Below are 23,759 nucleotides of genomic sequence, written 5' to 3'. Positions count from 1 at the left end.
CGCAACGAGTTCACTAGCTCCTTAAACACCCATCTCTGAGGCCATGTGCTTGCAGGACACTCCTGTGGTACAACGGTGAGATCCAGCACTCGGCGTTGCTTATTATGAGGTTGTTCAACGAGGCCCGCCTGCGCTACGTCACTGGAGTGGACGACGCCCACCTGTCGTTCGACGTCACGGAGCTCGACTACGGCGCCAACAAGGACGTGGACGAGCCAACCAGGAGCCGAGACGTGTACCGAGAGCTGCTGCCGAAGGTGTTGCGATCCATCTTCCTGCCTCTGGCCTCCAGCCTTATGTGCAGCAACTTCGTGCTCTTTCCCATCGCCGAGAGGGCGCTGCAGGTACGCGCTGAGCTTAATGAAACGATTCCTGGACACTGGGACTGGGTTCCTCGAAAGTTCTTATCTTTATTTATTTTCAGCTATTTGCGCCAACTGCTTAACGTGGGAAACCTTAGAACTTAAAACTAATATTCTGTCATAGAGCCTAGAGAAGTCGAAAATACAAATAACTTACGTTAAGAGTCCGGCAATTAAAAGCTCACTGCTCTAAAAAAAAAAACTGATAGAATGACCTCCCATGGAATAAGGCGACCCATTGTTGGGCGAAGGCGAAGTAGGTCTCTTCCTATAGAAATAACTGACGAATATTCAAAGTGGCCGACAGATCTTTCAATGCCTAATACCGTGGTATAAACAAGAAAGGAAGTTTAACGATAGAAAGGAAGGATGTTCAATCTTAAAACGCAAAATAACATAATAGTAGCGAAATTCGCATCCTGACCAGCTCCTCTTCCTCACACTTTTTCGACCTGCACGCTTTTTCCCTCGCACTTCTTTGGGTTTTGTCTAGGTGCTTCGATTCGCCCACATATTTATTTTAGCAGGAATAAGCGAGCCGATTCATTTATTACGAAACTATGTGTCATTGCGTTAGTGTAGGTAGTGAGGCAGGAGGAAACGTTTCACGCAAATGTGATGCACACAGATAAAACAAGATTCAGCAGCAGGTGTTTGTTTTTACGCTTAATTCCTCTCTGGGCTTGCGCTTGTTTACGTTGCAGAACGCGAATGCTAATTTCGCGCGAAAATGGAGCCTGCAGGCTCGAGTAAGATGAGTGTACGCGCGCAACTGTGTTTTCTCTGCGTCGGAAACTGACATAGGGCTTGTGTTTCCGCCTCAGTCTCAGAGACCTGCGTCATGTGTGCATTGCCACAGTTCACTGATACTTAGGGTACACTTGGGTACCGTTGCAGTTGCCCACGCTAACCGGAGTGTGCATTTTACTTGACCCGCAGCGCCAAGACTGCTCTTGTCGAAACTTTTTTTTTGTACTTTGCTGCAGGTGAAGCACCTGCACATCATTACGGGAGTCAGCCCCTTTCTCTACTGGGCCAGCAACTTCGTGTGGGACTTCATGTTTTATATGGGAACCGCCATCTTCGTACTGCCGCCAATAGCTTACTTCCACGCGGATTCATTGGATTTCGACTACATTCGTAAGCCTTCGCGTGGCTCTGCAGGCCTTCTGCTCGCAAAAGCAACTTTTAGGCATACATGTGAGATGACGTATTTGACGTTTTCATAGCTCTTCAGGGTATTTTTATCGCAGACTAGTAGGTGGAGGTTCACTATTCGTTCAACCCTAGGGCATGCATCCAAAAAATAGCAGTATGCAAACTTTGCAAGCAATGTAAAAAACCTGCTTGTTTCCAGAAGTTTTTGGCTGCAGCAGTGTTCAGAACATCTGTTCATGAGGTCGATGTGCTGCAGGTGTAAAATTAGCCTCTATGTCAGGCCTAATTCTGGCTCGTCATTGCTTTCTCGGTTGGATTACCACATAAAGATATTCATGATGTTCTAGAGCTTCATAATTATTCGATGAATATTAACATAATAAAAACCGCGGTTTTAATCAGAATTAAACTGTGATAAACAAGTAGCAGGTGGGCTATGAATAGATTAAGAGGGTTAGCGCTCAAAAGCGACTCAGACTGTGAGGGACACAGTAGTCAAGGGTTGCGGACAATTCCGACTACCTGTTGTTCTTTAACGTGCACTGACGTCACACAGCATACGGGTTTCTAGTATTTCGCTTCCATTGAAATGCAACCGCCGCGCCCGGCACCACCCGCGCCTTTTGGATCAGCAGTCGAGCACCATTGCCTACAGATATTGTACGTCAGTTCTACATCAGCATTTATTCTGACATATACGAGATTAACTTAAAATTAGAACGGAAATCACTACCACAGACTCTTTAATTTTATGCAGTGCTTTGTGAGATGTATACAGATTTTGCATTTCTTCTTCATTTTCTTGCAGAGAACATCCTTATAATGAATATGCTGCACGGCTACGCTGCGCTGCCATTTATCTATATATGTTCCTTCTTTTTTGACAACCCCGGATATGGATTCTCTACGCTAGCCATCTCCACATTTGTAATATGTGAGTAGGCACTGCTCTTAATTACGGGTAATTACAGCCGTGGCTCATCGGTGCGGATCGGTGGCATGAATTACATTTATGTGGGACATTACGAGAATGACAATTAAAACTGCTTCTTCAAACTAAAGCTTGCAACAACTACTTCAGTTGGAAACTCGTTAAATGGGTTTAACAAGTCAGGATACTCATTAATATCCAATTTAGGGCAGCTAGACACCTATATAGGAGGACTACTTAAAAAAAAAAACAGGACGAAATTTTAAACTAAGAAAATTCGTAGATAAAAGGTCCATATCATTATTGTTTCTCGTGCATCTGCCTTTCGGTGCATATTTAACTTTCGGCACTGTCATTAACCTTTTCTGTAACTTGGGCGATTCGGTCGTTTATTTTGGAGCAGAGTCGTTCTCGCTTGTGTTTGTTGATGAATTTGGCTCCCTCCTACAAACTGCTAGCGGTCATGATTAGCGTAGACGATAGAGCACCCGTCTTAAGATGATATGTTGTGCGGTTTAATTCCACTGCTACGAGAAACATTTTCAGCTGTAAAAACTTGCGAAAACAGTAAAGTTTACCTTTATACCCTCTAGCGGAGCTCAGGAGATTTTTAATCGGCAATTACTATACTACCAGAAATCAAGTTAACACTCGGGAGCTCACCGAAATAAACTATATTAACAAGTGTACAGGTACATCTGTTTACTTGAGGCCGATAGGTTACCTTGAATGAAGAGTTAAGTCGTGCCAAAAGTGTTCGTGTTTAAAATGGAACATTCATAATTTCAGATGTTTGCGGACTGGCAGCTGGAGGCCTGTGGCTCGTTCTGAGGTCATTTGTGGAAGTGCTCAACCAAATCGAGTGTTTTATCGCGGCATAAACAAAAACATCTTCAACATTATTTGGTCGTTCGGAGGCAGGAAGAAAATATGAAATCTTGTTGCGAACTGATGAGTGGCTACATAACGCGAAATAGGAGTTATTTTCAGCACTCCTCCAACAAACGATTCTTCGGTTGGTTGAGTAAACGCCGAGGAATTTGCTTTTTTCAAAGAATTTCTTGTCTTATTAAATTCAGTGTTATTCAAATAAAGTTACAATGTTTCTGTCAGGGCGAGCGATCAGAAATTAAAGTTTACACCTGTGTTTTAAAGTATTGGTTATTACATGTCCTGATATACGAATAACGCCAAACTCATGGTAATTATGTATCTTTTCTATCCGTCGCGGTGCGAGACTTTGGTGCGGCGGGCCATTGTGCAGAGTTTGGGGACGGGTGAAACGCCATGCGGGTCCCTAACGAAGCATATCATATTTTTAACGCCTAGACCTTCACTAGTCTTTAAAGCAAATCTCGAACCACGAGATGCGCACTGAAGACAAATTCGAAAGACTGTAACGTGGTCCTTATTCTTCTCCTCAAGTCATGAGGTGCTTTCCCAGGGGCGCTATTAGCATTGTGAAGTAGTAGACATATGAGGACAAGTCTCTGAAAGAAGTGGTTAGAAAATCTGACGGCTTTGTTGTGTAGCATATAGGTACGGTGAGGATGGCAGCGCGGGCATAACTCTTCGTGTCCCTTTTGCATGCCCTCCGCAGCGTCGGTGTGCTGCTTGGGCTCTGTGTTCATGGAGCACTACGCGGCCACGCTGAACAACGGCGTTCTGACGCTGGTCATCCGCACAGTGCTGCAGTTTGCGCGGCTTCTGCCCAACTATTCTTACTCACGCGGCATGACCAAGGTGCTGCAACTGGCCGCTGAGAATGCGCTGTGCCGCACGGGCGGACAGGCGCTCCGCTCAGCTTGCCACGCCAAGACTGCGACGCTGAAGATGTCGCTTGAGCAGTGCTGTATGCGTGAGTAAATTTTACGCACCGCGCCAAATTCTTGCCGGAAGCAAGAAATAGCATTTTTTTTTCAGAAATTAGCTCTACTTATTTACATATAACTGGTTGTGGCTTCAGAAACACAGCGCTAAGTCGGGGCGCCTTAGACCGTCCTTGGAGTGTACAGGTGCCCAACATTAGGTTTCTAAATACTGGTAGGAAACTTCTCTTTTACGCCGCAGTTTCTATGGGAAGCTAGTAACTAAAACAAGGTCACAAATATAAGCAGGATTTCTGATCTTCCTGCTTAAGCTTCGCAACACTACCCCCAAAGTAGTGAGCAAGAATAAGGCTTTTTCATCTATGTTAATAAGGTATTACAAAATATTGCGTGCCTACATTTTCTCTGAGTTGTTTCTATATCAACCTTTCCATCCGTCTCAGTTATTATTACACGGAGCTCGTGTGGGAGCTGATCCGTGCCTTGCCTTCGAATCACACCCTCACTCTGCTGTTAAACTTCGCAGCGAGACATTGAAGTCTGACAATTCAACATAGAAAAATATTACGGATGATTAATTAGATTGATATGAAAGAAATGCGATAGCATGGTGCTTTCACTCGCCAATATATTCCACTTTTGGTTCTATTGCATTTCTGAGTTGGTTGTTTTTTATTCGCTAATTTATTCCATTTATGACTCTGTTTCAATTCCGACTATGCAACTACGCAAGTACGCAAAATGCCTCACATTCATAAAATGCGGTGATTAATCATACTGCTACCGGCATAGCGTCACAGCTGTTAAGCGATGTACTACTGCATGGCAGTTGGCTGCTTCAAACACAGCCACCGGCTGGGTTTTGAAGACCAGTTTGCTCTTCCCGAGCGACGCGCGAAAGAATTGCTCCCGCAAGCCTCTCTTTTGCGCAGATCGTTCTTTTGGAGTCTTTGTGTGTTGCACGTAGGCCTGCTGCGGTCTGAGTCACTTTCTCTATAGCCATTTTCATTTTTGCCGAGTCCGGCGCCTCGCTCCTCTCCCCTACAAGTGAAGTAGGGGAGAGGGTAAGGTGCAGGAGAAGAGGGTCTAGTTGACAGGTCGGAAACGGAGAGAGGAAAATTCCTCTAAACACCACCTAGCAGGTAGGGGCTTCACAAAGACGCTGACGCCGCCGGACAGACAGTTTTCTATATCAACGTGGCAGAGCACGCCAACTCAGGTCTGTTCCCGGCAATCGCAGCATACGAAGACGGTACCGTTGGGCTGCCGCCGCTAACATAACTCATTTCCCAGCAGAGGCGGAGGAAGCCGCCATCGCGCTTGCGCTGGACCGCTCCAGCATTGACGAGAAAATCATTGAAATTTGCTAAGGTTCTCAGGCAGAATACCGCCACTGCCTACAGGGCACGGCGTCACCGGCCGCTGATCCTTCACACCAGTCCCCTCTCTCGTCGGAATGGTCGTATTACGTGGACCCTTGGGCACGTCGAGTTTAATAGAACTAGAAGGAAAGCTGCCAGTGTTGCACTTCATCCACCATGGAAAGGAGCAGAAATGGCGAGAAGACTAGGTTTCTTACTCGTGTTGGGTATTGCTTGGCACAAAACTTGGATTAAGCCCTTCAAATACGACTTTTCTCGATGCAAACCTAGAAAAATGCTGAGAAAGTTTCCACACCAGCATTCACTTCTTAAATCTATTGAAGTGAAAATTGTAGTAGTGAAATACATTAATCTGCACGCACAGGAGAGAATCGCGGTGCAACTACCAATTTCGAGGTACAATCCACGTTTACAGCCTATCACTAGCCAAGCTAAACACGATATCTCACATTCCCGCCATTTACATGGGGGAGGTGGGGGGGGGGTGAAGTGCTCTTTAAGAAATTCGCATAGAAGGTGGCGACAGCTTTTCCTCCAGGTAATAATTAGAAACTATGCCTTGGACATGTCTTGGTCCCCCGTATTCAGCCCGTTCATGATCTTGCGCGAGTACTCTCCTCCCTGGTCTTGGACGATCAGGCACCCCAACCCCACGCAAGAAGCCGCATCGTTCCTTTCAACATATCATCGAATAACCACATTCTACAAACACAGCCGCACGACATTGCCGCCCCCCACTGTACCTTGTCACCTCAATCCAGCGGCACACCAACACTTCCTCCTCTCTTGCTTTCCCCCACTTCCCCTCCTCCCCACATTAAAACACCTGTGGCGTGCCCGAACCCCCACTTCCCCTTTTATGAGAATGTTTTCCCCACAGGTAGTCTCCCCCCCTCTCCCTTCTATCCCCCATCCCACTCATTCCTCTTGGGAGGTCGCTTGGAGGGCCACTCAGCACAACGCCCGCTGACTCATCTACGAGGTGGACACCACCTAGGCCGCCTTTCTCTTCCCTACAAAGATGTTTTCATCCATAAAACGACATTATTAAAGCAAATGCGCCAGTCTGGAATTTGACCCGCCCTTAGTTGCTCCCAAGGACCCTCCCCCCTCTCAATTTTGAAAGCAGGCCCATCTCCAAAAAAGAGTGAAGGCGGATTGGCGGATTAGCAGGTGGATGTTGTGTATTAGTGATATTATAAGTGATGAAAAGTGAATGGTGGATTAAGGTGGAGGAGTGGGTCGAGTTAGTATAATCCCAGATGATAATCTAATGGAAGATACTCGGAACATTCTGGTCCTCAGATTTTCAAATTTGACGGTGCTGTTCACGTCATGACCCTCTCGACCATCGACCAATCAGACAATTTCGTTACGGAGAATACGGGTGGCTTTTGCAGGAAGGCAACCTAAAAGGTATCGCAATAATGCGCTTTTCACCATCGTAGCCCTCACACTTTCAACGCAGACGCGGACGAGCCCAACCCCGAGCTTTACGCGATCAGTCCGTTGGGCGTGCACTGGTACTCTGCTTTCTACGAGGTGCTCACCCTCTTCTTCGAGGGCCCGCTGCTGTTCGCCCTGCTGCTCTGCGCCGACTACTACTGGCTGCGACGCCTGGACCGTCACCTGAGCGAACCTGAGCCGACGGACCACGTGGGATCGCCACGGCCGGCCGTGACGCAATTGATCAATACGGCTTTCCCGAAGGTAAGAAAACCTCCCCTCCTCTCGCCTATGCGCTGTAGCAGCGCTGCTGGGAGGACCCGCAAAGGGTTTCCGGGGTTGTTCTGACGCAGTGTTTCTCAGCGATGAAGTGTTTGCTGATGAGGGCTTTTGAAAGGAAAGCGCGGGAAGTGGCGGTGAGAAACTGTTATCGGGGCAGCTTCTGTCTGAATCATCTCTCCGTCAACACGCAAGTATTTTCATTATTGCGTATATCTTTTGCTTCTGATAAAGGACTGAAGCACTCAAGCGAATAATGAATTGAACGCCACGACTAGGGGATTCTGCTTCTTGTCTGTTTCTGTTGAATCTAGGAAAACAACTCTTCAATATAGCGAACTGCAGAAAAGCATCCACAACGCAAGAGAATGTATACAACAAAAACAAACAAACAGAGCGGACAGTGCTGCCATTGCAAGGCTCTTGCCCATAACACTATGCATCTGTGATATTTAAGAGAGATTGACCAAGCGCAAATATAACGAGTAACTGAGCCGCAACCGATGTTTTTCAATGTCTCTAGAAGTATGTGTGCTTTACCAGCACACAGCGTTAGGAAAGGTGCAATTGTAAGGGAAAAAATCCCATTGGCCAGTGGAAATAACGCCTGTCACTGACACGTTTTTCAGAGAGGGAGCATACCTTAAGCTCAATACAATGCAACTGACAAGAATGATATGGATGCTGTTCGCATGCCAGGACTGCAGTTCGCTCAGGCACAGCATTGAACTGCGCGCTTTTTTCAGCTTCCTATTTTTAAAGCGACCGATAGAAGTTTCGCCGAAGCCAAAAAAAAGCGTAATATAAATAAACCCGTAACTGCTTTGACAGAATGTACTATATAGGTTGTAAAGAGAGAGAAAGTGCGCTTCTTGCACTGCTCTAGTGTATTGCAGAAGTAGTTGTAACCAGTCGCAGTTCAAATTAATTACGCATACATATATTACGCAATCAAAGAGGACAAATTCTACATCGTGTGCTCGCAGCCTCTATGCGAATTTGCTAATTTGGCGTAGGCCAGTGCATTTAGGTGCCTTTGAATTATAGGCTGTAGCTAGCGGACATAGAATCATTGCTCTGACAGCGATGTGTGTAAAAAATGTTTTTTTTTCTGGAGACTGGTTAATTATTAACGGGCATTTACATGCTTATTAGTGACAGCAAACAAAAGCGATGGTTGAGACATTCTCAAATCTCGGCTGAGCTTTCCGTCCCACTAGAGTTGTGAATGAGTAGCCAGCGTGGGGCATTGCTAAATTTGGCTTAAAGAAAATGAAGGTTGCTGCAAAGTCTCTCAGCGTGCCGGCGCCATAGCAAAACAGATATGCATATTGACACATCCTAAACTACGAACCAATTAAGGCTTTTGGAGATATGGCCACACGTATTATAAATGGAGTGGAGTGGGCGCAGAAACATAAGTGATCCTCATTTGACGTACGCTTTCCGGCACTACTGATTCCAGTCGGCCAAGCATGAAGATACGGATGTGGCGGACGAGGCCAAGGTGGTCGAAGAAATAGCCACCAAGGGCCTGCAAGTCCAAGTGCAGGAGCAGCAGCAGGAGCTGCCGCAGCAGCTGCCGCAGCAGCCGCAGTCACCTGAAGTTGCCCCACCGGCCATGGTTGTGTACCGCCTGGCTAAGGCCTACGGATACGTGGACACCAATGTCGTCCTGCAGGCAAGCTTTGGCCAAGAAAAACATGGCAGGGTGTAGCAGTACCTTCTGGCGCTCTAATGCCAGGTCATGCTTAATCTTCTGTTTTCGTTTTGTATTTATGGCGCGGAACCAACTATGGCGGTTTCATGAAAGACGCGTCTTTGGAACGCAAAGGAGGACGAATTCTAGCACAGCTCATTTACGAGCTAGTCGAGAACTCTTTCGCCTTAGTTGATCGATCTTTTCCGGCACCTTGCTTCGAGTTCCAAACCTGAGAGTGAAAATAAAGCGCCCAGCCCTTATCTACCAATTATTTTCCTACGGTGCCAAACATCCGCTCTCACGTTGTGCAAGCCCATGCTGTTTTTATTTTCTAACTTCAATAGTTTTTTAGTTTTTTACCGGGCGCCATCCCCAAAATAGGCTTATCACGAGAAAGGAAAAACGTCACAAGTAATAGGGTGAGCTTGGCCAGTACACATTTCTCTTTAGGTCGTTTTATAACTATATGTTCCTTAAAAGCGCCACTTTCAAGGATCGCCATTCACGACGTCACCGCAGCATCTTTTCCGAATGGCCGAATGGCGGCGCTGCGGACTCCAGCGCTGACCCTGCACTCCGGTTGAGAGTGTAAACTGATGACACAAGCCTGCGCCCTCGCTCAGTATAGCAGCGCACTGAAGGCGCGAGGTCGCAGACTTCCATGCAAACTGCTTAGTTTTTATCACCCCAGGAAAAACAGTGAGGGCGCAAGCTTACTTCAGCCAGTTAACACCAACGTGGTTTACGCTCAATGTCGAAAAGTAGAGGCTAACGCCGATGACCGCAGCACCACTGCTCGGTCGTTCATTTTGCAAATTTTAAAGCGAAAGCTTCACTACTGCAGCCAGCGAGCCATTTCGGCTCGTCGCGCCGTATGTCGTATGCATGGCCCACGAACGACCTTGAACCACTTTTGCCTAGCAACGCCGCAGCCGCGCTCCAACAGATGGCGCCGCGGTCGACGCCGCCGTCGTCGCCGCTCGCTCCACTCCGCTGAGATAGAGGGAGAAGAGGTGTCGCCTCGCGGGCGGTATATACACCTCCTGCATGTTTGCAAACAAATGAGGTGGCGCTGCAGTCAGTAGCGGGCTCGCGGTAGGCAAAAGGCCAAGGAGTGGCGTAGCAGAGAGGTGTTGAGCGCGGGTTTTCAAGGCTTCTAGGCGTGTTTTCTGTTTCTGCGAATCACAGCAATGGTTGATGCTTTCAACTTAGTAATTTCTCGAAGTACACGAGCTCGCGTTGGTCATGTGCGGCGTATTCAGAGAAATAGTTCGCCACTGTGTATTGTATATATATATATATATATGGTTATTAGTAAACAGAAAGCGTTTGTGCCGTTGATTTCTACGCTAGGCATTAAATAAAACTTTTTGACACGCTGCACTTGCCGGAATGATTTTACTTCGGAACAGTAGTGAGGGGAAGTGTTGGCGCTGTTTTGGCGGAGCATGCATTTGCTCACCGTCTGTTGACACACGTGTCGCGCAGTGCGAAAAGTGGGGATAGCATCGTGTCCCCGATCTCCTCTGTCTCGCTTAAGCGCTGTATTTAGCCGCATAATCACGCACCAGCCAGACCGACTTCTCCAGCCTTGTTGAACTGGTCGATTTGGGGAAAATTTTTGATTTTTGATTATTTTCTTTCCTAGTCCTGGGATCTTCTGCTTCTTGCCGAAAAATTATAGCAAAATATTCAGTAGAAATTTATAAATTAGACGTGGGGTCGTCGAAAATTATAAGGTAATTTCTTTGAGGTTTTCTTTGATTTCAGTGCCGCATTTCCTTGACCAAAGCGAAAGCGAGGAGGCCGTAAACGAGGGAATAAGCTTTAAGGTTCGTTTTCTGACCTTTCACATTTTCTGCGATTGGCATCACTCACACCTCCGTAATTTCATAACGCATGAAAATAGAATCATTCGATTTGTCGCAAACGATTCCTGAGACATTCCTGAGATCATCTAAAAAAAGAACTAATCGCGTCTTCATACAGAATAGGGCTTTGTGAACATGCTGGCTTAAAAAAAAATAAGCATTTTCTACTCAATAATTTAATAAACTTGGGGTGACTTGAAGAGGCTGTTAATAATAATTACCCATGAACTGCACCAGGTGTAGCTAAAAATAAAAGGCATTACTCTAACTAGCGTAGCAATTCCATATTTACACCAAATGTAGTTACATATCGCATGCAGAAATAACGAAAACACTTTTCATTGCCGCGTCCCCTATCAATCTCGCCACATGTTTGTTAGTAGCACGCCTGCGGCTGCTTCTTTCCAAACAAGCTTCGCTATCATGTGCTACCTCATGAAACATGGGACATACATGATGCACTGAAAAAGCATGTGGGTTTTAGCATACTTAAGGTACGCTATTCTAAGCACGCCAACGTGACCGCGCAAGATTGACACAACTTAGCAGACTTCTTTCTACTCGTATCAAATAATTACGTCGGTCATATTAAGAAACAGTTTTAAGTAAATATTAAATGCCATAAAACGCGCCATTAAAACATGCTGTGCAGTTAACAAAAGAACACATTCCTTGGGGGCGAGTGAGCCCGCCGGCGCCCCCTGCACACCAGCTCAAGGTTGCTGTTGTTGCCTCAAATACGATGGCACATTCCCGCGATGGAGGATTGTCCACGGTTTGGTGAAGATCCAAACAGGAAGAAACTCGTCCAGGTTTATCTCAAGCGGATCATAAATATTGAGGAATCTGAGAGAAACAGAAAAGCACGAATTTTGAGAGTGCTTGAGAAAATCGGAATGAAAATCGGTGAAACCAAGAGGTGTGAATAGAATAACTCAATTTAAAGAATTAATCAGAAAGAAAATTTTGAGAGGAAAGTAAAGGCACCGAGAAGTCAACACAAAAATCTCCCTGTTTCAATAATATACTTGTGAAGAAGCTGACATACCTGCCTAATGGCATGCCCTTTGACGGCTGCACCGAAGGAGAGGAGGACGCGAAGAGTAAACGGCAGCCCTAATTGACCGAGAGGATTTTCCAAAAACTGAATTCTCTGCCGTGAAAACCGCCGGAAGTAGATGATGAAATGATCTATCGTTTCAACGCCCCCACATGACGCAATGCTCAAGGTGATCGATACGTGTGCCGCTACATATGTGCTTTTTTTTTCTTTGCGCAGTTATAAGCGTACCATGCTCATGCTAAGGTGAATGGACGCAGTAACTTGCATGCTATTAAGTACATTGAGTGGCCGTGCCGACTGACTCCCAGACTTCGCGTTTTACTACCGCGGCCCATTCCCTGTTAGCCAGTTTCCTAATGCGGTATTTAGCTGCTAGAAACCTATCGGGGCTACTTTAAATTTCCTTTTATGCTACTACGCGGATCCAACAGTGACGCAGCTGGTCGATACATGCTGCTTCTGCAGTGCGCAGGCATGATGCATCCGCCGGTAGCTGCGGCCGCTGCGGTAAGCACGGGCAGGCGGAACCTGTTTTGCCTACCATGCGAAAGTCGCTGCTGACATCAGCGCCATCGCATCTTCGTGACGTCGCGGGGTGAAGGAGGTCTATATATATGCGCTTCGCCTCAGTGTATTGTTGTGTGGTCGATACCTGATACCTGATTTAATATCTGCTGCGGGTCCTTGGACCCAAGATATTAAATTTATTTTTGGAATATGGCGCAGTGCTTGGCTTGAAGTCCTCTGGCGCTTGTGGGCCCGGTATTGCACTGCCTCCGGAATCGGCCCGGGGCATATTAGCGCTGCGCGTCTTTTCTTTCACTCTTTACTCTGCTATCCTTTACACCCTCCTACTTTCTGCAGGCGGCAGTGAGCGTGGCTCGGCTTGAGCCAGTAGGCAGGCCCGTGCACTTTCTTTTTGCTTCTTCCTATCAGCAACAGCAGTAGCAGCAGCAATGTATTGTAGTCGTTATGGAGAGCGCGAAAGCGACGCAGCAAGGACAGAACGAAGAGAGGAAGGGACAACGCGCTCAAGAGATGCCAGAAGAGGCCGCCGCACGACTCGAGAAGCGTCGTAACGAAGATGCGGCTAAAAGAAGTCGTGCCACGCCGCCGAGTGACTCTTCAACTGCGGAAGAGACCGGTTTGAGTTCTCGAGAGCGTCGGAATGAGACGCTGCGTAGGCAACCGGCCGAGGAAACGAACCTTTCGCAATTCAACTAGGGTTAACCAGAGCTAAACCACGGTCAATTTGTTTGCCCACAACTGCAGTATGCTTTTTGGTTCCGCACACGATTAGTTCTTTAAGGTCCTTACACATATGTTCATATATTACAAACAATGAGGGCGATCGCTTGGATTTTGGTGTGCATCGCGTAAAAGTGCTTCATTTTCAGCATTCACGGCACATTTTTGTCTCGTTGGGAGCGGATGCCAGCATGTTGCCACCAGCAGGGCGGGGAAGCTATTGATCACACCGCTGAACACTCGCTTTTACAGAGGCGCATGGATATGTTCGTACTGCTTACATTTCAATAATGAACCTCTGCCACCGCAGGGTCTCAGCTTCACCGTCCGCACAGGAGAATGCTTCGGCCTCCTGGGTGCGAACGGCGTGGGCAAGACCACTACGTTCAAAATCCTCAGCGGCGACATACTGCCGCACGACGGGGACGCCTTCATTGGCGGTTACTCTGTCGTGCGCGACGTGTACCAGGCAAGAGGATCACATCTGTGTCTGCCAAGTGCATGGTTTTGTATGGCCTACATTCTACGAGAGCAGCGACATGTTGGGATGAGCTTTAGAGGTTTCTAAAAGACTGTTGAGAATATGGTTTAATACTAACCCACTTAAGCATTATTGATTTCTGTACAGAGGCTTCATTGTCAGCCTTGGGACTGGAGCCCCGTATTAAGTGCCGTCTAGAGGCTTCGGAAGAAGTTGTTCAGCGAAGTTAGTCTATCACTACATTTCAGCTATATCAGGTGAATTACCAGTTGCCAGAGTAGCGAAAATTCACGGTGTAAAATATGGCTACTGCTTTAAGTGTGACTACGTGTCTGTGATACATTTGCAACAGAGGGATTTGGGCGAATACAAAATGCGGACCACTAGAAAAATGTGCTGGTCGACAATACACCTAATCTGCAAATCATTGCTTGGTCAGCTTTAAACTTACAGATCGTTTGGTTCATCGCTAGTTTCATGCTCAAAGAAGGCCGCCCTTGAAAGGTACCGCCAAAAGTAAGCAGTAATATTGAGCATATCATTCGTTAAGTTATATCACATTTCTTACAGGAGCACAAAGTGCTTAGATGTCTCCAGCATGGCTTCAGGCGGGGCGATTCTACAAATACTCAGTTAGTCAAGACGCTGTTTGGCTTCCCATATTTCATAATTAGTATAAGAAAAAGACGCTATATTCACTGATTTCCACCAAACATTAGAAAAGGTATGGCGTAAAAAATTAACAAATGTTTTGCTGTTATTTCGACAAAAACCAGATACTGGTAAAGACCGCGACACACCTTTCAAACAGACTTCCATTCGTAACTTTGAACAGCATTTCAACTTACGCCCACGTGGAAACTGGTGACCGCAAGGAATTCGTTTTGGCACCGGTTTTATTCTGGTGGTTTTTAAAAGATAGTGTGGCAGAACTTTCAGCTAACTCACGCTGTGCGCAGATGATTGTGTTTTGTACAAAAAAGTTTGCAACGTTGATGATTAGTTGCGTTTGAATAATGACCTCACGAAAGTGATTGCTTGTTGTACCAATGGAGAGGTCCATTAAGTGTGAGAAAACATTTTTATGAGAATTATGCACTAGAAAAGACCTCTTCATTTCTATGTGGTGCTAGCTTCTCACTATCGGATGTTACAGATGAAGAATATCTGGGCGAATAGATAACTGTTATTCTTTCCTGGTCGAAGAACATAAGTAATTTCGCTGCGAATTTCCTTCGCAAATTGCTTTCCTTCCAGCACTCACTGAAATCATCTACACCGATTATACTTCTCCACACGTACTAATCCCTTATTCGCCCGTTGGTAGAATACGCTGAAATTATCTGGGGCACCTCGAAAAATACTAACAAACTGCAAAAATACAAAACAAGGTGGCGAGATTTATTCTTTATATGGTTGTACTCCTGTTACCAAGCTTCTGCAAAGCAGTGGTTGCCAGTGGTGTCTGTGCACATCCGTGTTCGCTGACTAAAGTTCCATTCAACTCGTAAACGGTTATTAAAACATTTGTGCGCTCGTATATTCTCTGTTAGGTTATAATATGATACAAAGTAATGTCCTGACAATGACACCTTGGAACGCTCGAAATAACTATGCTAAGTATTCTTTCCTCACGAAGACGATTTTAGAATGGAGTCACCCCAATTATGAATCTTTCACACACAATTCGCCAACGTTGACAAGTGTCTGCAATTTTGGACATATTTGTCTCGCATGTGTATTGTATGCGTGCGTTGTTTGTATAACTGCTTTCTAATGATCTCGCACTATATCGGAATATCTAGAAGCAAAAGAAATAAATACTTGCATAGCTAGCAGCAAGACACATTTGTTTAACACCTTGGAAAAAAGACACTACAACTGGTCTACCTGATCAGGCTGTGCTCCTACAAGTATTACTGAATAAAATGAAAAGTACGCAATTTTTGTGCCTAATGTTTGCCGAATATTTCATATCCCATAATGCCCCAATTTCAAGTTGAAATGGGGGATTTAGGTAGGAGCAGCATCTTAGTTCTTACCCTAAACAGCTGTGATGCACAGAACTGTGGCCTTCATCCCGTAGCAGCCGTTGCGTGATAATTAGTGTTTTGCACCTGCTGCGAGGCCAGCAATAGCTGCATTTTTGGAGCCGCCACTAATTTCGGTTACTCTTGCAGTTCCAAAGGTTCCTGGGCTACTGTCCGCAGAGAGACGGTCTACTGGATATGCTGACAGGCCTGGAGACGCTGTCGCTGTACACGCGACTGCGTGGTATCGTGCCAAGCAAGGAATACTTGGACGCACTCCTGGAGATCTTTAATCTGAACGAGTACGCAGAGAAGCTGGTCAGCACATACAGGTATAGGCGTACTCCTGCCTGTCTGTCAAGAAATAAACAAAGTTATTTTCTGTTGTGTTTTAATGTACATTCTTAATATTATTAATTCCTATAATTTTTTCTGTGCCGCCGCGGTAGCTTAGTGGTTATAGCGCTCAGCTGCTGACCCGGAAGACGCGGGCTCGATCCCGGCCGCGGTGGTTGAATTTCTATGGAGGCGAAGTTCTATACGCCCGTGTACTACACGATGTAAGTGCACGTTAAAGAACCCCAGGTGGTCGCATTTTCCGGAGCCTTTTACTACGGCGTCCTTTATAGCCTTAATCGCTTTAGGACGTTAAACCCTATAAACCATAAACTATCGTATAATTTTCTTCATGTCCTTCAGGCGTCTTGGCACTGCCGAATATATCTGTAAAATGGGCCTACATTACCTTCGGCTATTGACCTAACATATGCGTGTATGTGTGCGCACATTCATTTGAATTAATTAATTAATTAATTAATTAATTAATGAAAAATTATTACTGACTGCACCGCCACTTCTGGAATTCTCCCACAGTTGTTTGATGCTAGTTTTTAGGCGCGTTACCGTTGAGATATCCTGAATAGTGTAAATTTAATCACTGAGCTTTTTTTGCATTAGCCAGTAGGTTTTCTATGCAGAATCCAGCTTGAGGCACTACGAGCCCAACAAATGGTCTTGTTGCGAGAGGTAAACTATTTTCCGTGCTAGTTTACGTCGTTTGATTGGTTTCCGCGATGCACGTGAACAAGAAACACTGACATTTCCACTGTATACGCTGACATTCTAAATGCACCGGTTTTCTATAGAAATATGTTGCCTCAACGAGGAACGCACGGCTTTTTAACTTCTAGCGTTTGCGGCCAGATCGAGCGATATGACGCAGTTAACGCGATCGCGTTAAGGATGCCATGTCGCACAAAAGACGCCGTCGTTGTCGGCGTCGGTGTCGGCGTCGTTGACCATTACAGAAGAATCCGCTAAAAATCTGCAGAGAAGCAACCTAGATCACGTGACCTGGTGGCGTAATCCCAACGAGCCCACCAGATTGTGAGCGAACTGCCTATCGTGGGTGGTGGCGCTTAAATTAATGAACGGTCTCGAAAGGTGGCTCAAGAGGAGCAACCTGAGTCGCACAAGCCCCATCGGTGGCAGCACCTGCCATCGCAAGGCAGTAGCGAATGGCTTAAACGCTACACCACTGCGCCACGAGTGGTACAAGGACTTCCAGGGATCTATGAAAGTAAAGTCGAGAATGACCAATTCAGCATATGTGGAAGTTATTCGTTACCGCTATTGTGTCATACTTTTAAGCGGTGCTTAAGTGTGCCCTCCAATTTTTGGGCGTCGTTAATACTTCGTCATTAGCAATATGAGTCGCGTGCTTGCAGAGAAATTCAAGACATGCGCTTCACAGATATATCCTGCACTATCGGTGCTTATATGTTTAAATTCTACTTTGTTTTTTCCAGCTGTAGGAGTTTTCTCGTGCGAATATTTATTTTTCCAGAATCTGCCGTAAATAAAAAAAAAACTGAACGAGTTACGTGATAGGCAGTCAGCATTTTATCAAACATTTTTAAAATAAAAAAAAATGTGCACTTTCTTGTCCGCCATCAGGAACGCTTAATACTAATGTGATTTTAGTCTGCACTGCACCTAATGAAATGGGTGTGTGTGTGTACAGTGGCGGCAACCGACGCAAGCTGTCCTTGTGCCTGTCGATGATTGGCATGCCGAGCATGCTGCTTCTCGACGAGCCCTACAACGGCATAGGGACTACGTCCAGGAAGCGGATCGTCAACTACATCAGTTCACTGCAGAGGGCTTCCAAGATGTCCATCGTTCTCTCTTCGCACATGTAAGACGCATGAAGTACCTCTCTTACTGGAATAGACAGCCTCTTTACCTCGCAGGCAAGGAGACCCGGCAATAAGAGCACGGTCCGATGCTGACGCAACAGGATTCTTCATAGGCCGTGAGCACCACACTAGGGCAGGACCAAAGATGCGACACGCAGGAACAAGATTCGCACAGTCAGCGAAAAAAAAAATAGACCGCATATACATGAACAGTACAGTAATGAAAACAGCTGGTCGGCACTAGAACGGCAATGCTAACAGGAAGATGACGCACGCGGGGCTCATTTTAATGCGGCCATGGTTCAAGCAGCAGTTTTCTGGAAACTTCGGAAGAAAAACTACATTGCAGCCTACTATTGCTAACCAATTTAATTTTCACTTTTGGAAAATCAGTGTTCCCACAAGCAATCTTCGATAAGTAATGCAGATTCACTGTGAGGTGTATCGGTCGTTCAGGCTCACATAACGCAAGCTATCATAGCTATAAAACTACTGCCGAAACACCGTAGGGGAAGGAAAATTCTTCCTCGTCTGGGCATCAAGCTAATCGCCACTAGTACTGGGAGGTCACTCTGCTTGCTAAGCTAAGCAAGACAGCTAGTGTTTAATTACTTTCTTACTTAAAATCTAATTTGTTTTGAGGGATTCTCTTCAACGCAGTGGACTAACGACATTCCCGCTTTGAGCTGTTTATTAGCACGGCCTCGTCCGGCCACCTGCAAGCAGTCCTGGTGAGCTTAGTTAATAACGAAAATCCCTCCGACAGTCAGTGCTCTCGGATCCCATTCGCGGAACCATGGCGGCAGCACGAGCGCTAATAAATTTAATCTCGAAGGAAAAAGATAAAAATATAGGTGAACCTTCATTACCCTAGTGCAGTTTCCCCCTAGTGGTACCCAGTCTTTCCCTCAGGCGGCGTGTAACATGGCGCGCATGGCGAAGCAAGAGCCGTCTTCTTAACAACTGAGTCGCTTTGTATGCTCACTGAACACAACTGGAACGACGAGTGCTGTGTAAGGCTTTCTCTGTGTGCCATTTAGTTCGCACGGACATTAACTGATTAATGCTGACAAAGAATTTCAGCCTCAGGTTCTTACTCCTTCTTTTGCCACTATTGCCTGACCGGCGGAGAAGCGGGAAATTCAAATAGGTTTTATACTCTTAGCAAACACAATGCACTACCCTGCCTGCCTTCTCTGCCTTGCCGAATTTGAGACAACACATTAAGACCATGGACGCGATGCTCCTTGTCTGACGTTCATGTAAATATACTCTCATAACACCAATATATAAGTGTGTTGCGAGTGAACTGTTCTGCCGTACCAAGCGTCACTACGTGACGCAGTCAATTCCATAGTGTTTGAGACAATGTTCTGAACCTGCACGTATGCTATTACAGGCGGCGTAGTGACGGTCCCCGGATTAATTTCCACCCCTGCGCTTCTCAAAATGCTTGCGCTGATGTCGCATGGCATATGGGGTTTGTTATTTCACCTCCGTCGAAATGCGGCCACTGCAGCTCTGTGACGTTCGAAAATAAATCTTTAATAGGGATCAAAATAACCATTCATTTTTCCTGTACATTATTGTGACACCGCTATGCTCGTTACCTACTGCAAAGCTCTACTCATAGCAAGAAATATTACCATTACAAATTATAGAGGCTGTTTTCTGATACACTGCCATTGTGCTAACAAACATGCAACTGCATGGGCTCAGCTCGAAGTAGAATTCATGACCGTTGCTCTTTTTAACCCACAGTAAAGGTAACCGACCAAAATATGCTCAGTTTTATGACTTTATATATTTTAAAACAATATAATGCAACGATTTTTATCTAGAATTACCAGGCACTGAAGGTGTTCCACGGAAATTTCGAAGAAAATCTGAGAGAAGGTTTTTGAAACCTCCCGTAAAGTTCTTTTTTTTCGAATGTTTTGAATTATAGATGACTTCAAAGCCTAATTAAGAATTATCTTCCAGGTCTAGAAGTACAAATTTTCTCCGCCGATATAAACAGCAACTGATTAATGCTGACAAATAATTTCAGCCTCAGGTTCTTACTCTTTCTTTTGCCATTATTGGCCTAAAGACTCCCTATTTAGAATGCCTTACACTTTCAACAATGTTAGTGATTTTTTGCTCCAGAATTATAGGCGCCAAAATATTTTTGCATTGCTTCCAACAGGAAAGTGTGCACACCAATACTGATAAAATAGTCAGTTTGTACAAATATTTACTTTACATTCTGCAGGGCTCCTAACTAGAGATTTTGCAAAATCAACGTTTTCCCCGTGGCGTGATATACGACTTTTTTGCAAGAAAACTAAAGGGTTTCTTGCAAAACTAAGTACCATTCCCCTGTGTTGACACATTTGGCGATAACATATAAAAATTTCATTGAAAAAATTATGGCCATGGGAACTCGATTGTCGTTCGTATCTGAACTGACCCAATAAGAGGGTACAAAATTTTATTCTGGGTTTCTCTGCCTGATGCTAGGGAAAGAATAAGTGATTACATGGTCCCTGAATCGCTGCTTTGTTTTCGTCGGGAGAAGCACGTTATAATTTCGTGACCATCGCTACGGTTTCTGAGTGTTTGTTTCACGTTTCACTAGATGATAACTACATTTCTTTCGGTGTGCATAAACCTTTAGAAGAAACTTCTTAGCGAGTTGTGACCTTCATAAGGGTGTCATCTGAATAGCGTAAAATCATGTATAAAAAGGTTGTATCTACGTGGCGTGACGTACGTGACGTGATGTATTTTTCAATTTGCCATTGCCTAAACTATCTTCTATATAGTTACTCTAGTTACTAGATAGTTCTAGGAATCTAACGAATAACGTATATAGGCAGCTATAGCTTCGCCAGGGAAATCGCGGGTCTTATAAGATTTGCAAATCAGACAGGCACGTCGTTTCGAACTGCTTAAAATATCACAGGCAAGCCTTAGGCGATAAAACGGCCGCGTTAATTATAGTGAGAGTGAAAATTATGACACACTAACGACTAGTACCTGCGAAATTCCAGCACTATGGACTTGATATGTTGCAAAAATGCTATAATATACTGAAGCGTAATTTGCGCGAAGGTTCCAAACTGCTGCGAAAAAAAAGCCGAATATAGATATTTTCTTTCTAAGTTAGAGAATTTACGAAGTGGAACATCAGTGGACGCTCCAGTGACAGATCACCTACTTGTATTCATAAGCACACGTTTATGACTAATACTTATTTCTGTACTAAAGTACCGCGCAGTTTTGCGCCTTTGAAAGTTAAAATTCAGTGAGAGCAGAAAAAAAAACCGCTAGATAACAAAAAGCACAAACGCAAGCGCCGAAAAGTGGCCGTTGTAGGAGGAATTGCCCGACGATGTTGAAGTGGGTGAGTGGGAGTGGCTTTATGCTTAACATGCTTAACATCAGTTAACATGCTTCAACTCAGCCAGTCTAGCATAGCATCCTTTCAGTTTTGAAGTCGGGAACAAACCTACTTATTTTTATTTCCTCCTCTTAATGTCTTCTTTCCTTGTCATTCTTTCCATTTTTTTGCAATGCAAGCGTAATGATATTGGCCACAAACGCCCTGCACGCTTATCTAAATGGGTAGACACTTTTTACTATTTGCTACTTCCTTTCGGGACCACCATGAGGCTCTTCGTGGTTTTGCGTTTATACAGCCTACGCACGTTCCAAGCAATGTAGGCATTGCAGCTGCCCTAATAAGGCATTGTCTTAGCAATGCCGAAAATTTGGCACTACTATGGCAATCGATTTGATATGTCTTACAGATTGTCGGATGTGGAGTTCCTCTGCAGCCGCATCGCCATCCTAGGAGAGGGAAAGCTTCAGTGCCTGGGTTCACTTCATCACCTGAAAGGGAAGTTCGGCAAGGGCTACACCATCACCGTGAAGACTTACCCAGACCGCAAGCAAGACTTCACCTACCAGCGAGACGTGGCTCAGGCCGTGCGGAAAAGCTTCCGAGAGGCTCAGCTCGTTCACAGCTACGAGGTGAGACAGGCTCCAGAGAGCATTTGCTTACCTAACTCACAGCTTGAGAAGTGCATAGACAAGGCAGAGGCATATCAGTGTAGTGAAACAAGGGACAGAGGCATTGATCTAATTATACTGCTCTGGAGCTACTACTATGCCCCGATGAAACAGTGGCAACCTCCGAAGCACTTGTGTGTGATGCGGCGCTTACTTCACATTTATGTTTTTTGGTAGGTTCCTAGGAACAGTCTGTTCCGATTGATATTTATCGGTGTCCCTGCCATGAGAAACGACCGAAATTGGGTTTCTCCTCACGTGGTCGCCACCACACCTGTTTATAGTACTGTGAGCGTGTATTCCGGACCGTTAATTTGAAGCAATAAGCAACGGACTTCATGTATTGAAACACAATGCAAAGTGTGAGACCAACAAATTAAATGGACCACCTTAGCACATGAAGGAAAACACTTCACTGGTCGCAGTACGCTTGTCTAATTTGTGAAGTAAAATGCTGCTTGATTGCAAAGAAGTATTAATCTAGTTCATTATAACGAGAAAGTTCTCCGGCACTGAAGATAGGCAGTAAATCATGGAAAACGTTTTTAAAGTAGAACAGAGTCTGAGAACAGTAGAGTCTGATGCGTGCTTGAGTACGCTGAAATTGGTGACCGGAATAGTATCCTGTGAAAACCATGTTGGTAAGCTCTTAATACAGTGGTACGCAGTTGACCTAAAATGCTCGGCAATGACCGCGGCTGAACAATTCTGGTACGATTTAAAAAGCGGTCAGTAGCTAAACGTGCCTGATGAGAAGGAATAAAAAGGAAGAGCGCGTCTTGCTTTTTACTTCCTGATGTTTTTCTGCACATCACAGCTCTCACTATGCAGGCATGAAAGTTAGTGTTAGAGGTTACATATGGTTAAGCAGTCTGCAGGCACAAGGCAACCAGAACGCACCCTCTAGTGCTTTGCTAACGCAGCATGTTAAAAGCGGATCACAGCGCTCGCTCCGGCTTTTTACGCCACGTTTCAGTGAACATCATATAAAACGGGACTGTAAAAAGATGCTTTACCGCAGTATGGAAAGAGTTACAAGCGCGGCACCTTCTACTCTGCGCTGAGTATGATCATGGGCATTATAAGGTCACGTGTGGAGTATATGCCTCCAGTGCTATTGATCAGCCGGATGTTGAAGCGCATAGAATTTTCTTCTCTCAATTGCGCCTTGATTTACCCTTGCATATTGGCAATCATGCTGCGAAATAACAAAAGAAATGCGATGTCGCCTCGAATCCACCTCTACTACTTGTGCACAGGGTCTGTTGGAGTTTCGCATGTCCCGGGTAGAGATGGCCTGGAGCGAGATGTTCTCAACCATGGCGCGCATAAAGAAGAAGTTCAAGCTCCAGGAGTTCTTCATCGCGGACACCTCGCTGGAGCAGATATTCATGAGCGTAACGCGCAAGGAGGCGAGCGTGGCCGCAGCTGCTGCCGCCGCGGCGGGCCCACAGGCCCTCATTCCTCCGACCGCCACCATCGGCATCTAGCGCTTCTAGCCACGCTAAAACAAACGAATAAACTGTTATCAGGTGTGCTGTGTGCTCGTCCTCACTAAATATTTGATGGATCACGAATGAGGCTCACGCCTTAAAGCATTCAACGAACAAGTGTTGAGAGGGAGCCTCAGTCCGCAGGCCAATGTTTCGAGCCGAGGACATGTCTTCGTTTGGGCAATACATTGATCATTGCCAGTGGTTAAATAGTGCCTTCGCTTCGAGGA

At 45.5% G+C, this 23,759-nt stretch overlaps 1 protein-coding gene across 1 annotated transcript; it reads left to right on the top strand.

The window, feature by feature from the left end:
* The first annotated feature begins 76 nt into the window (after positions 1 to 76).
* On the top strand, positions 77 to 23,563 carry LOC144124104 (phospholipid-transporting ATPase ABCA3-like). Its single transcript, XM_077656766.1, has 11 exons — positions 77 to 344; positions 1,349 to 1,502; positions 2,329 to 2,454; positions 4,052 to 4,309; positions 7,131 to 7,372; positions 8,853 to 9,068; positions 13,582 to 13,740; positions 15,933 to 16,114; positions 17,806 to 17,979; positions 21,775 to 21,997; positions 23,296 to 23,563. Exons 1-11 carry the CDS (start codon positions 105 to 107, stop codon positions 23,524 to 23,526), a joined length of 2,205 nt encoding a protein of 734 aa, XP_077512892.1. The 5' UTR covers positions 77 to 104; the 3' UTR covers positions 23,527 to 23,563.
* Positions 23,564 to 23,759: the final 196 nt, after the last annotated feature.

The sequence above is a fragment of the Amblyomma americanum genome, chromosome 3, assembly GCF_052857255.1.
Source record: "Amblyomma americanum isolate KBUSLIRL-KWMA chromosome 3, ASM5285725v1, whole genome shotgun sequence".
Lineage (NCBI taxonomy): Eukaryota > Metazoa > Arthropoda > Arachnida > Ixodida > Ixodidae > Amblyomma > Amblyomma americanum.
This window is presented reverse-complemented; position numbering and strand designations above follow the sequence as displayed.

Bases quoted from the DNA above. Each gene is read 5' to 3' on its own strand.
- LOC144124104 (XM_077656766.1), top strand. From the start codon at position 105: ATGAGGTTGTTCAACGAGGCCCGCCTGCGCTACGTCACTGGAGTGGAC. The intron at 13,741-15,932 runs GCAAGAGGATCA...TTACTCTTGCAG, and splicing joins TCGTGCGCGACGTGTACCAG to TTCCAAAGGTTCCTGGGCTA. The intron at 16,115-17,805 runs GTATAGGCGTAC...GTGTGTGTACAG, and splicing joins AAGCTGGTCAGCACATACAG to TGGCGGCAACCGACGCAAGC.